The sequence below is a fragment of the Microcebus murinus genome, chromosome 2 (genome assembly GCF_040939455.1).
Source record: "Microcebus murinus isolate Inina chromosome 2, M.murinus_Inina_mat1.0, whole genome shotgun sequence".
Taxonomy (NCBI): Eukaryota; Metazoa; Chordata; class Mammalia; order Primates; family Cheirogaleidae; genus Microcebus; species Microcebus murinus.
Window position 1 is genome coordinate 45,292,764 of NC_134105.1, and position 14,664 is coordinate 45,307,427.

The window sequence follows — 14,664 nt, forward strand, 5'->3', positions numbered from 1 at the left end:
AAACAAAATCATATCTGATTAAAATTTTCTGGTTAGCTGTCTCACTTTCATAGTAGACAAAGAATACAGAATATACTTTTTAAACCATGGGTTTACAAGGTTCTAATTATCTTATTTTGTAACTATATGAATGGCTATTAGCTTTCTTTAAAAAGTATGTGTCATGTTAATTCAATAAAAGAGTAGAATACATTTTAAAATATACATATTCATCAACTTTAAATTTGAAAAAAAAAGGGTAAAAGAAATTGTCTTCTATGAAAAATATTTTGGCGTTTTTATTACATTTAACTGTAGAGGCTTGTAATTATTTCTTTTATTTAAACATTACTAGACAGTATTTCTTGCATGAATACAGTATTTGCAAAGTAAATGGGCTATTACTAGAGTTTTCATAAAATAATTTTACCTGCCAAAGAATTATATTCTTAAACTATTTTTATTACCTAAAATTACACCCTAAGTTTTCATTGTAGGTCAAAGGGAAACAGAAAGATTTCTGTTTAATCAACAGAAATCTGTTTGATAGCAAAATCTTAATTAACATATTTATTCCATAATATTACAGCATCTTTCTGAATTCTATGTACCTAAATTTAATTGGATTCTAACCATCATAGAAATGAGTAGGTGCTGTAAGGATAGAAAATGTTAGGTAGGAGATGTTGAGTATTTATTTTTACCACATCCAAAATTGATTGCTCCTATCAATTCGAGGTATGTATGAATCCGTCCGATACAATTAACATCCCCACAGTTCTTCAGGCCAGGGCGTACTGAGGTCTTATTTAAGTATTTCGGTTTGCATATCTCCCTAATTAAGAGATGGAAGTACAATTATTTTGGATAAATAAAAACATGAAAAAGATTTCTGGGGATAACTTTTAAAATTTGAAATATCTTAAAATTTTACCCCTTTCAATGTGTAAATGTATCATAAACACAATACTAATACACAATACCCAAGTGTACTTTTTTCTGGAATATTTTTAAAGAATAATATACTTATAAGTATAGTGTAATTTTTACTAGTATTTCTTCCTCAGTGTTAAAGTCTATAGATTCCAGTTATTTCAGAACTTTGAAGTTAGAAGTTTATTTATACATAAGTCCAAATTAAATCTTTAAATAAAAAGGGCACTTTGATAATATATTGAAAGGATTTACTATTAGACTTTTCCAATTTTAAATATATTACTTATGTTTATCTACTCTTAATCGAACAATATCTTTTAATTATCAGCTATACTGTAAATGCTTAAAAGTTTTATATTTGTTTTTAATCATATGCCAGCCAATCAATATTAAGTGCTTACTCTCAGTGGAAAACAGAAAGACATTATAGGGGATTCCAAAGGAATCAAGAAATTTCCTAAAACTATTATGAAAGGAATAAAAGGCTTATATAATAAAACACATATTTACTGAATATAGTTAATGTACCATGCTAGATAGCACCATATAAAATTTAAGAGTAATAGAGAACTTAGTAGAAACCAATTACTGAGTGCTTATGCCAAATGATATACTGTGAATTGCACATCCTCAATCTTCACAATCCTAGAAAGTAGACTTTATTATTCCCATTTTAGAAATGAGGAAACAAGAGGGTCAGAGTGATTACAGCATTTCTTTGTGCTTATAGAATCAGGATTCAAGAATAGATATTATAAACTGGGTATTCAGCTATGTTATATAACATGGGTATTTCTTATTCAATCATTATTTTATTCCACAAATATTTGTGTTCTATGCACCAGGCATTGTTCTAGGCACTAGGGATATAGAGATGAACAATATAAAGTTCCTGACCTCACAGATCTTACATTCTAATCCAGGAACTATCAATAAACCAATGAACAATATATATTACATTGTCAGGTAACAATAGTGCTAGGAAGAAAAAGTAAAAAAAATAAGGGCATAAAGTGAGACAAACAGCCACAGACCATTTTTAGATAGATAGGCTGCTCTAAGCAGAAGGTAAAAAGTAATTTGTGATGTGAGAGAGTATCATATAGCTTCCACAGAAAACTTGAGATTTCAGTATGCCTTGAAAGAAAAGGAAACAAATTGCAAAAATGAAGGTAAGAAAGCAGGAAAGAGCATGGTTATCAAAAACTGAATTGACTTAATTGAAGATTAATTGAGTAATTGAAGATTACCCAAATCAAAACAGAACTCAGGCCGGGCGCGGTGGCTCACGCCTGTAATCCTAGCACTCTGGGAGGCCGAGGTGGGCGGATTGCTCAAGGTCAGGAGTTCGAAACCAGCCTGAGCAAGACCGAGACCCCGTCTCTACTATAAATAGAAAGAAATTAATTGGCCAACTAATATATATATAGAAAAAACTAGCTGGGCATGGTGGCGCATGCCTGTAGTCCCAGCTACTCGGGAGGCTGAGGCAGTAGGATCACTTGAACCCAGGAGTTTGAGGTTGCTGTGAGCTAGGCTGATGCCATGGCACTCATTCTAGCCTGGGCAAAGTGAGACACTGTCTCAAAAAAAAAAACACAAAAAACAAAAAAACAGAACTCAGTAATCTAGCACAGTGCTGAACAAATGGTAAGAACTCTAAAAAATGTCTATTCACGAAACAGTGATGATTCATATGTTCAGTCTTCTTCCCCTAACAAATAGAGTGCCTATATTCCAAGTACTGTTCTAGAATACTTAGAGATTGAACAACAAACAAGACAAAAGGCTGTATCAAATGTTGGCCTCCCAGAGAGGCCTCCCTGGACCACCTGACCAAAGAGGCACCTGCACCCCCACCTCCCCACCCCTACCCCGTGTACTGAGGACAGTTCCGTGACCATTCTGTTGACCAGCTTATTTATGTTTGCTGTATGTCCCTCTCCAGTGCCTGGAGCTGTGCCCCACACTCAAGACAAATGAGAATGAATGAATAAAGGAGGCTGAGGCTGAGATGTGGGTTGTAAAGCCTTCTCAGCTCTGTTAGGGGATGGGGACAGTGAGGTGGGAAAACTGCCTTGGCCAGAATGCCTAGACTGGTCTGCAGGGACTCTCTCCATCTCCCTGGGCCTCAGTGCTCTCCTCTATAAAGTCGGGGTGGGGGCTGCCCACATGCTGCTTACGTTATCATGGGTGTTGAGGGCAGAGAAGACAATACACAAATAAAATTGTTATATATTTTTTTCCAGCCCAGGTTCTGACCCCCCAAAATGTAAAAATTTTTGGTAGTAATAAGTTCTATGAATAAAATAAAATACAGGGTAAGAGAAAGACAGAATTAGAGGGGGAAGATATGTGAGGTATTTTAGATACGGTGGTCAGAGAAGCCTCTTCTTTCCTTAGCAAATGTGAATGAGACAAGGTAGCAAGACTTGCCAAAATATTGGGGGGGGGGGGCGGGCGGGGAAGAGCATTCAAGGCAAAGTGAAAAGTCAGGGTCAAGGCCCTGAATTGGAAATGTGAAAATAAGTCAAGACTGGAGACTCTGAAATCACCTTCACCCAGTATGGACTGAAACAAATTTCTTACCCTCTGTGAACCTCATTTTTCTCATCTATAAAATGAAGACAACTCCTCCAAAAAAACCCCCCCAAAGTGAGGACAAGGTTGTCTAGACGATTGGAAATGACTCAAATACGATATGTGGCATGTGGTAGGCATTCAATAATGGTACTACTATTTTAATAAAAATATTCCCTTAAACAGGGAGTCAATTGTATCTGCTTTCATGAAAATGATATTTTATCTATGAACAAATATGGCAGGCCTCTTTTTATTTTAAAACTTTAACTCTTCCTTCTATTTTTTTTAACACCACCTCCAGTGGTGTTAACCACTCTCTCTTCTATTTCTGAAGAGATGTTAAGTTCCTGTTCAAACATTTCTTTTTGTTTTGATACAGTTCTGCTAAATCACATTGAAACAGCAATACCTAACTAGTTTCATGAACCAAGGCAAATGATGTAGGAAATACTGCCATACAATTTATAGTATCTATATAATTTATTCTGTCTCATTTATAATCCAAAATTCAAAGTAACAAATAGAATTGATTAAAGTAACATTAAGTATATGCTGACCATTCATATAAACATTTTGTGTTAGTTATTATTTCAAGATCCTTCAACTTTAGCCATTCCTCCTTTTATTTCCCAAAAGTAGATAGTGATAGAGATCTAATTTAATTAGCATTATTTAATAGTGTACTGGATTAGGAAACATGGAGTATCAAAAAGAGTGATTTATAGACTCAAGACTTGGACTGAAGTCCTTCATGTGTCAGCAGCTGGTTATATAATCAAAGGCAGGTCCCTAAACCTCTCCTGATCTCAGAATCATTTTCTGCCAAATAGAGATAATACCACCTTCCTATTTCACAAGACTGTTGTAAGGAATTAAATGAGATGATACAGGAAAGCTTTCTCAAAACTGTAAAGCACTATGTAAATTTCAGGAGTTGTTCCTTTTAAGTATTCTTTACTATAACGCCACCCTGACCCAAAAGGTATACTCCAAGGAACTGGGAAACTCTCTATAAAGATGGTCTTACATAATTAAATAGCTTCTGAAACAATAATAGCAATTATGAATGTTTAATGATGGCTAAATTATTAAGAAAAATTCAAATTACTTGCAGAATATTTAGGCAAGGTGGGAAATTTTTTGGTTTGATCCCTACTCCCCACTAAAAAATTCAAATAAAAGGTACTGACAATTCAGAGGATAAAATTCACACATCAGAAAATTCCTGCATCCTGATGAAACTGGATGAAAGAATCATTAGCACATTATGCCACAAGTTCAAAATTAAAAACATTTAAGATAGCTATTTAAGAGAAGAGTTTCTGCAATCTAGCCACATTTTATGGTGTTATTCCTGTCACCAATTTTTTTTCTTTGTACTCAAAGTACATGATAAACCTGAAAGAAATTTTCCCTTTTCCAGTGCAGAAGTGTTCTCTATTTATATCTTCCTAACTTTGTCCTGAGAAATTGCTCCACAAAGCAATCATCTATCACTTTTTCCCCAGGCCCAAACACTCTAATGGACAGATGGGTTATGATAGTTATAGTCGACAATGTTTACCAAATCTTTCAAAAAAGTTTCACTATGAGAAATTTTAAATCTTGCCTACTGAAATGTTAATATACGTGAAAGCTCTCTTGATTCACTAAGCAAAATTCTAAATTCTGCATAGGCCTCATTAAAATACTTCAGAGAATCAGGTTTTTAAAACAGCATTTAAAATATAATTCTTTCTTACCATTGATCCAAAATGTAATTTCTGATTTTCAAATAGCGTTCTGGTGTTTTAGCTTGGCGTCCCTCAAAAAACTCAGGAATTGCTTGTTTTTCTTCTTCTTGAATGATATTTCTATCTATTTCTACTTCTTGTTCTGGTGCCTTAAGCTCTTCTTCCTCATGGCTTTCCTCCACCAATTGGCAAGAAGAATGAAAAAGCATTTCATTATCACTCAAATCTTTCTGAATTTCACAAGGCTCTGGAGAAGGCGATTGCCTGGCATCATCTATTATTCCACTTTCATCATGCTTGTTACAGTTTTTGATCAGTTTATTATATTCCTGATCATTTAATTCAACCGATTTTTTGTCACTGTTGTTCTGTTTTTCAGTCCACAATGTAATTTCTGAGTTTGAAAGCTTTTCAATTTCATCTTGCTTTACATTCTGAAGAAAGTGCCTGGAAGATTTTGAAAAGGGAACTTCCTGGCTGTCAGAAGCAACGAATTCTCCTTGATTGGTTCCATGCAGTTTACTATTAGGAATGTCTAATAAGAGATCACTGCTAGAATTCTTTTGGGATGTTTCAGAAGACAACTCATCCACTTCATCTGTTATGTCTACTTCCTCATCATCAGATAACTTTTCAATTTTTACAGCATTCAAGTTGGGATCAGCACGTCCCCTTAAACATAATGGTGTCCACACCTTTGTCCCTTTACTTTCATTTTTAACCTGGGGATTACTGCTGTTCTTCTGATTTGGTGTTTCTTTCTCTGGACCCCATTTTACCTTATTAAAAATCAGAATAAAACCCCAATATTAACATTTTAAAATTTAATCACTGGTACAAAAAATAAAATAAATACAATGTTATTAAACTGAGTACATGTTAATGGTATATTACACAGTATATTACAATGTGTTTTTCTTAAAAGGGTTTACGACTGCATTTTAAATGTAAAGGATCACCATTTTAAATTTCTATAAATAAGCATGACCTATATATAACTGCTACTTATTTTTCAATGTTAAAGTAGGGATCTGGCTCAGATTAACCATAGAGAATGAACCAATAACTATCAGAGTAAGGTATTCTGTAAGATATTGAAATATTTATAAAGGCTTATTTCTCAGAATGTCAGATACCTCAGCTGATCATTTCCTATAATGCTAAAATAAGTCTTAACTTGAGTATAACTTTACTCAGTAAACTAAAACCATTTTTCATTTAAATACAGGGAGAATAGAAACAAATTGTTTTTACACAGGTTCATTTAATACAGTTCCAATTTTATAGAGCTTATATTTCAAGCCATGATATCTGGCAATGTAACAAGGAAAAGATAATCAAAGTCAATGACCAAATATAACTTTAAATAAAATCTTTATATACAAAGTTTTTGAAAAGTCCTATGAATAACTGACATATCAAAGGGATATGACAGCTCTTGGAAAGAGATTTATAGAACCTGTGCCACAATAGAATCCCAGGACCATATATTTGAGGTTAACTGGCTTACAATGTAGAGAATGAAAGGGTAGCAGAAGGAAAAGAGAGATTTAGAAATACAGCCTAAGGCCAGGCGCCCTGGCTCTCGCCTGTAATCCTAGCACTCTAGGAGGCTGAGGTGGGTGGATTGCTCAAGGTCAGGATTTCAAGACCAGCCTGCCCAAGAGCAAGGCCCCCTCTCTACTATAAATAGGAAGAAATTAATTGGCTAACTAAAAAATATATATATATAAAAATTAGCTGGGCATGGTGGCACATGCTTGTAGTCCCAGCTACTTGGGAGGCTGAGGCAGGAGGATCGCTTGAGCCCAGGAGTTTGAGGTTGCTGTGAGCTGAGCTGATGCCATGGCACTCCAGCCAGGGCAACAGAAGTGAGACTCTGTCTCAAAAAAAAAAAAAAAAATACAGCCTGAAATAGCCTTTAACAACCTTGCTATTTATTTGAAGTCTCCTGTTTTCAATCTTAAAAAATGCAGATGAAATTTTGTATTAGATTTCATAATACACTAATGTCTGTTATTATCTTAAAATGTATTCCTTCTACCCCAGGTCTTTGAGTAAAACGTATACTCCAGGATATACCGCATGTTCCAGCTTGATAAGCACAAGAATAAGAATAACCAAGTTAAGCTTTATTCTGTTCCTTAATACCTCATCCTTGGTGAGCTGCCTTGAAAATGCTTTTGTCTGGTTAAGAGAGAGAGATGATGATTGATGTATGATGAGTTCATTCCATTAGTTATCACCTATGGCCAGCTAACACTAAGACAAATCTTGTATATGGGGTAGGGCCCATTATTATATTAAAAGAAAACACCAAATTTCATCTAAGATACTTCCAAATTTTATATAGTTATGTTCCTAGAGCTTAAACAGAATATATACAAAAATTCTAAATATCAATACTAGGTGGTTGACTACAGTACAAATTACTTGAAAGATTAAAAACTAGACTATAACTACACTTTTCTTAATATTGCAACTTACTAAAATTTCAGACAATTCTTCATAACAATTGTAAAAATTTCATTGCTCTTAAACATGATAGTATTTATGTCCCCTAAGCTCTAGTAATTCTTAGAAGTTTCTATCATGCAAATATTTTAAAAAGAAAAGATATTTTCCAGAGGAAACAATGAGACCTCTAAGATTTTCTCTTTGGAATACAATTTGTTTTTTATAGGATGTTTTTGAGTAATTAATATTTTGTCCCATTTAACTTTATGATATTAAGCACAATAACATGATACCCATTTAATAGCAACACTCACAACACTGAACAAATGCTCTGATATTTTGAAAGATAAACCATTTGTATAGTTCTACTCAGGTATAAGATACTTTCACTAACAAACTTTAATACCAGAATTAAAGAAATATTTCTGCTCTAATTTTGTTTATTCTAAATTTCTGCTCTAAATTTTGTTTATTCACAATTTTTTAGCATTATTAACTATGATATTTATATTGTGCTTACCTTATTTTTAAAATACTGTCTGGCATAACTCTTCACTTGTAAAACAGTGCGACTTCCAATTAGCTTTGCAATTTTGGTCCACCTTCGACCAAATTTAGTCTGTTATCAAAATGGGGAAAAATGCTTTTGATTAATTTACTTATGAATATTCTAAGCAAGTGCCACATTAAAAAAAAAAAAACCCTCAAAAATCCTCCATCTTTACTTATTGTCTAAAGAACACAATGAAGTCTTATATATAGACTGCTCTTAAAATCAAAGCCCATATTCTTTTTTCAGAACCCAGACTACCAAAAACTGATTGAAGTGATTTTATAAATTACTTAAAAAAATAGCCATCTACTGGCCGGGCGCTGTGGCTCACGCCTGTAATCCTAGCTCTTGGGAGGCCGAGGCGGGCAGGTCAGGAGTTCAAAACCAGCCTGAGCTAGAGCGAGACCCCGTCTCTACTATAAATAGAAAGAAATTAATTGGCCAACTGATATATATATAAAAAATTAGCCGGGCATGGTGGCGCATGCCTGTAGTCCCAGCTACTCGGGAGGCTGAGGCAGAAGGATCACTCAAGCCCAGGAGTTTGAGGTTGCTGTGAGTTAGGCTGACGCCACGGCACTCACTCTAGCCTGGACAACAAAGTGAGACTCTGTCGCAAAAAAAAAAAAAAAAAAAAAAAATAGCCATCTAGATGAAGATTACTTCTATTACCTAACTACATGAACTCATATTGCACATTATGATGTTCCAAATCTACGATAACTTTTTCAAAGAAATAAGTGTCAGAAAGGGAGGCAGGTTACATTTTCCATTTCTATGATCAACTGAACATGTTCCACACTAATTTCAAAATATATATAGTTTTTACCAAGATTCCGTATTTTGCAATACTCATTAGGTGTCTCATAGCAGAGACTTTTGCCCTATAGGGATGTCACAGTGAAATGACCTAAAAGATTGAATCACAAACAAGGCTGACCTGCAACTAATGCCTCCCGACACCTCTCTGGCATCAAAGGCAGTGTATCTCCTAACACTGAAGCTGTGGAGGGAAAAAACTGAGAACTTCAGGGAACTTCCGTGTGTTCTAAAGTATAGAAAGGAACACACGTAATTTGAAAGCTAAAAGGAATTTGTAAGTATCAAGTATATCATTTAATACATAAATCCTTTTTATAATAACCCCAACACAAGAGACTCTGTATTTGCCAAGGTAGTTCAACAATTCCAATTTTTTAGAATTCTTAAAACTATGAAAAACAAAAAACTAGCCACAACTGAGGAAAGCTGATCCCAAGGTCAGATTTAGAGGCCAGGTAGTCATGACTTATGGTAGCAAATCATTTTCAAAGATCTGACTCAAATGATAAACCTTAATTTATATACTTATTTCTGATATTCATTAGAAAATATGATATATTGACAATGTCTTAAAACTCAAAGTACTCCTAGGAAAATTATTATTATATAAATTATTTAACATATTGACTGCCACGCTAGAAAAAAATTTTTTTCATTGGAACCATGATGTTTTCCTATGAAAATAGAATGAAAAACTTGGAAAACAAAATGATCCTTTCTAATTTAATAAAAAATGTGTTATTATTTTGTATTATTTTCTGTGCATGAATTACATGCAACTTGAAAAATAGCTCTCACACTCCCAAGGTGAAGAGACATGTGAGTTACATATGCCTCCTGAGGCCCCAGGCTCAAAACTAGAGTGAGTTAAATACAATTTACATGGCAGTTAATGTGTTACGATTGCTCTTAGCACCTATTTGAGATCAACTTACAGAAGAACTAGTTATCTCTATTGCAGGATAAAGACAAATAACAGGATAAAGACAAATAAGTAACTGGTAGTATGGAGCACTTCTGGAGACAGGAGAGATCTGGATAAAGTGTGATTAATCGGATAGTAGGGGCTTGGGCACTAAGAAAATTGAGGAGGGGACACTAACAAGAGGAGCAAAGAAGGTAGGCACAGTGGTGCATGCCTCTAGTCCCGACTATTCAGGGGGCTGAGGGAGGAGGATTGCTTGAGCCCAGGAGTTCAAATTCAGCCTGGGCAATATAGTGAGACCCATCTCTAAAAAAATAATAAATAAGTCAAGGAGCAAAGAAAACATTTCACCAATTTCAAAATAGAGCAAAGGACAGTCGTATGCTTAAGAAAGGAAAGGAAAAAAAATCTTCCTTCATCATTCAGTACCACACAATTCTCTTCAAGCCTGAGAGAATTCAGTCTATAAGTAAATTGTATCAATGGTTTAAAAGGGCTGGGAATACAACCAATAACTCCATGCTTTTTGTATGGAAAAACATTCAAAGTTTAAGGTTTTCTTACTGTAGATAGATTTCTACATAGCTTTATATAAATAAATATACATCTGCTTATATATGGACAAAATATCTCTGGAAACACAAAGAAGCAATGACACTAGTTACCGAAGGCAAAGAGAACCGAAGGCAGAGAAGAGAGTGAGAAGAATGCTTAACACCCTATAACTTTAGGAACCTTTTGAAGCAAGCAAATGTAATCTCAATAACTAACACCAGTTTCAACAATAACAACCTAAAAAGGAACCTTAAGTCCATATCTCATTTACATATGTATTCATATGCATATCTGCTCTGTGATAAGCAAAATACCAAAGTTGTCAGCAATCTTTGGTAAATGACTACTTAAAGTTGGATTATATAAATGATAATCATGCAACAGACTGAAATACCAATATACAAAACATCATCAGTATAGGAAAAAACCTCGAAGAGATAAAACCTCATGAGTTTATATATATAGGTAAGAACATCATAGAGTATACAAATGTCATAGTCTTGACTAACTAGAAAAATACAAAAACATTTCATTTATCATCTGTAGAAATGTTAACAATGATATTTCAATTAGCATCCATGAATCTTACATAAATACAAATATTCTATATGTATAATGTATAAATATCCATAATTTCAAAATTAATTTGAATACTGGGTAATATGTACCTTAAAGGAAAAGATATAACCTAATCTTGACAGTAAAAAAAAATTCTGAATATTTTATTAAAAGTTTCTTCATATTAAAGAGTATTTTCAGAATTAGGAATTGGCTCATATATTTTTTTCCATTACATAACTTATGGACATTTAAACAGATCTCAGTATAACAGATATTCACACAAAAGAAATGTTTCTGGTCTTCATTTATATCATCTGAAATATTTAGACTGTGTACATAATGCCAAAATCTGAATAAAAACTCAGCTGATCACCAAGACAGTTTCAAATATACAGTTTTTGTTTCATTTTGAGAAAAACAGACTACTAAATAAGTTTGCCTCTTAATATAGGTAGTTAGTGTCATGTGTACAGATACAGCTCAATTTCTTGGACTTTATTAATAACAAGTGTGAAAATTATAGACTCAAATCTATTTTAGTATTTTAGTACCTTAAATATAAGTAGTACAAGAAAAAGGAATTTTCTTGTACTACACTACAAATATCATTATAGAAAAACTAAAGGTGTTATAATTGTAATTAAAAAGAAAATTCTGGTCTCTATAAGTTAATTTAACCTTATAACTCTATCAATATTTGCTTCTAGAATCATTTTACTATAAATTAAAAATTGCTCTATTTACCAGCCCTTGTTCAAACAGCTCTTTTTCTTCTATCGTCCACTTTACTGAGTAACTGGCTGGTTTTGTAGGAGAGTGTACCCTGAAGGAAAAAAAGGAATTGCAAAAAAATTTCTAAAATGGAACATTCCATATTTATATGACTAAAGGTTATATAGATAGCCATGGGCCAAATGCAATACTTTGAGTCTAAGAATTAAAAAAACAAAGAAGAAAAAAAGAAGAAGGCTGCAGCCTCTACCTGGGGGAGAGATTTACCCTGTCACGTCTCTCTAGCTCAGGATGATAGGAGCCCCAAAAGACATAATCCTTGGGTCTGAGTGAGGGTAACACTAAAAGACATCAAAGGAAGTCAATGTGATAATAAATAAATAGGCTCCCTTAGACTGGATACAAAGCAGCAGGCATTAATACATTCCCAAATCCTAAAAGGCATGTAAGAGTTTCAGTTGGTTCCAGAATTATTATCTCTTTGGTTCTTTCATGCAAATCTATGTAAATACTTAGCCAGAAAAGAACTCAAGAAACTAAAGCATTATATTTATTGCTTTTAAAATTCATTATGTCAAGAAATTAAAAACAGTGATGAAGCTCACTAATTTAAGCAAGCCATTAATTCTTCCATTAATTTCATTTTCTTGTTTATTCAGCAAAATACAAAAACAAAGGCTACTCAGTGCTTAAGCTCTCAAGCAATTGCAAATATGTAAATCTACCCTTTAAAGGATCATAAACTTTCACGTTTATAGATGCTAAATAAAGTCAAAGTTTTTTCAATTATAGCAAAAGAATATTTTTTAAAATAGTTAATTTCTCTAATTTTTGAAAGTCACAAACTCAAAGGAAATTTTTTTTTGAAAATAACTCAAAATTAACTGACAGAGCAATAGAAATCAAGTCAATTTCTAATAGATAGCAGCTTAACATTTTTCCCATAAATCCCCAGGAAACCATCTTTTCTATAATCTGATGGAATTGCTTACGTAGGGCCATAAAAGGAATTGTGGCAAGTAAATATCATCATATTATAAGCATTCCAACATTCATACCAAAAACCTTTTTTTAATATTTACTTTATGTTTTTGTATAACCCAAGGTCAAGAGGGATTTTCCACAGGCCAACTACAATTTTAAAAAAATTCTCTCATAATTTTTAACTAATCATAAGGGTTTTAAAAATATAAAACATAAGTACATACATGATTTTTGCTGTTTTCTGCAGACTGCACCACATGAAAAAAGAAAATAAGGAAGCATATGAAGTTTCTAAAAATACAGTCTAGACTTTTCAAAGTATTATAAATTGATGTTACCTCTTCATGTATTTTTTATCATCTTCCTTTTGATCAAGCCAGAATTTTTCCGGTAGTGATTTTTTTGATAAATAATACCTATGTAATGATTAAGGAAACTTTAAGCAATATTAAAGTCATATAATTTTTATGTAACTTATACAAAGTAGGCACTCATGAAAGTCATACTTGAATTCAAGTTAAACCAACTCCTCTCAAAGCCCTTTCCAGGTCTGCAAAAATTACATTAAACATGCTTACACCTCACAGGGTTGTTATGTGGATTAATTACATGTGAAATCAAATAACACAGTACTTGTACAAAATGTGTGCTACATAAATGCTAGTTTCCCCTTACCTTCCCTGTTAAAAGTGGCTAACAGAAGATCTAGCCTCACATATGAAGAATGTAATAGATGAATCTGATTGGTAATCCAAGGCAATTTGAGAGTATTTGTTTCCTTATTTCTAAGGTAATAGAGAAGAGTTCAGAGATCTTCTATATCCTAATAAAAATGGCAAAAAGATCGAATTGACCAGGGAGCCTCCCTTTCAAAAGATCTTAAAACTAGCTTAATGAAATACTGTTAGATTAGTCTGAAATATTCTTCATTTAACAAATACGTATTGACTGTATATTGTATGTCAAGTACTATAGTAGGTACTAGGTGCAGAGGACAAAGATATAAGAAAATATTATTCCTATCCTCTAAATGCTTACATATAACTTTTACTCTCATTATTTGTTTCCATATTTAGAAGCAAACCAGTGACTACTTAAGTGTTCATTCATCTAGAACTGCACAGTGGCCACTAACCACTAATGACTCTTGAAACATGGTTTTATGAACTGAAATGTACTATAAATATAAAACACACTGGATTCAAAGACTTAGTACAAAACACAGTATATAAAATATTAATGTTTTATATCAATTAAATATTAAAATGATATTTAAAATATATTGGGTTAAAAAAATAATATATACTAAAATTAATTTCATCTTTGGTTTTAAATGAGGCTACTAGAAAATTTCAAATTATATGTGACTCTGATTGAAAAGCAATAATCTAGGCTACAATTGCAATGTTTGGGGAGAGTGAGCAAATAAGAAAATGGGATTAACCTATGATAATTAAAGGTATAGAAACATAACAAATCCATGAAATGCAGATGAAAGAGTTAAAAATAAACCACTACTTATTAGACCATTATTAATAACCTTTATAAATAATAAAATCAGAAGTTAAAGCCTCTCACTTATGTACAAGAAAACTGAGCCATAGATAAGGATCCACATCTTTTGAAGAAAAAAAATCTTCATTCTAAAGTATTTGTTTGTGCTTTTTACTTAGATTCCTCCCACATAACACCTGTAAATTATAAAGTGAGAAGAACTTTTACATGTTCTAATCCTGTGTCCCTGGACAAATTAACATCTCTGGATTTCAGCTTACATAACTGTGAAAATGGAAGCTTGGAGTTAAGGTTCTAAATGACTTAAGTATTCTATCATTTATACTCAA

The 14,664-nt window shown here is 33.1% G+C and overlaps 1 protein-coding gene across 4 annotated transcripts in view; it reads right to left on the reverse strand.

The window, feature by feature from the left end:
* Window positions 1-14,664, reverse strand: part of MYSM1 (Myb like, SWIRM and MPN domains 1) — a 41,258-nt gene that overhangs the window by 19,697 nt on the left and 6,897 nt on the right. For all 4 annotated transcript variants that reach the window (XR_002224527.2, XR_002224528.2, XM_020289089.2 and 1 more), the window contains exons 4-9: window positions 13,159-13,236; window positions 13,045-13,068; window positions 11,849-11,927; window positions 8,209-8,307; window positions 5,241-6,010; window positions 684-814 (exon numbers count right to left, since the gene is read on the reverse strand). Coding sequence is in view for 2 of the 4 variants with exons in the window: in XM_020289089.2 (XP_020144678.2) it covers window positions 684-814; window positions 5,241-6,010; window positions 8,209-8,307; window positions 11,849-11,927; window positions 13,045-13,068; window positions 13,159-13,236 (1,181 nt within the window). In the remaining 2 variants the exon portion in view is untranslated. The remainder of the gene's footprint in view (window positions 1-683; window positions 815-5,240; window positions 6,011-8,208; window positions 8,308-11,848; window positions 11,928-13,044; window positions 13,069-13,158; window positions 13,237-14,664) is intronic.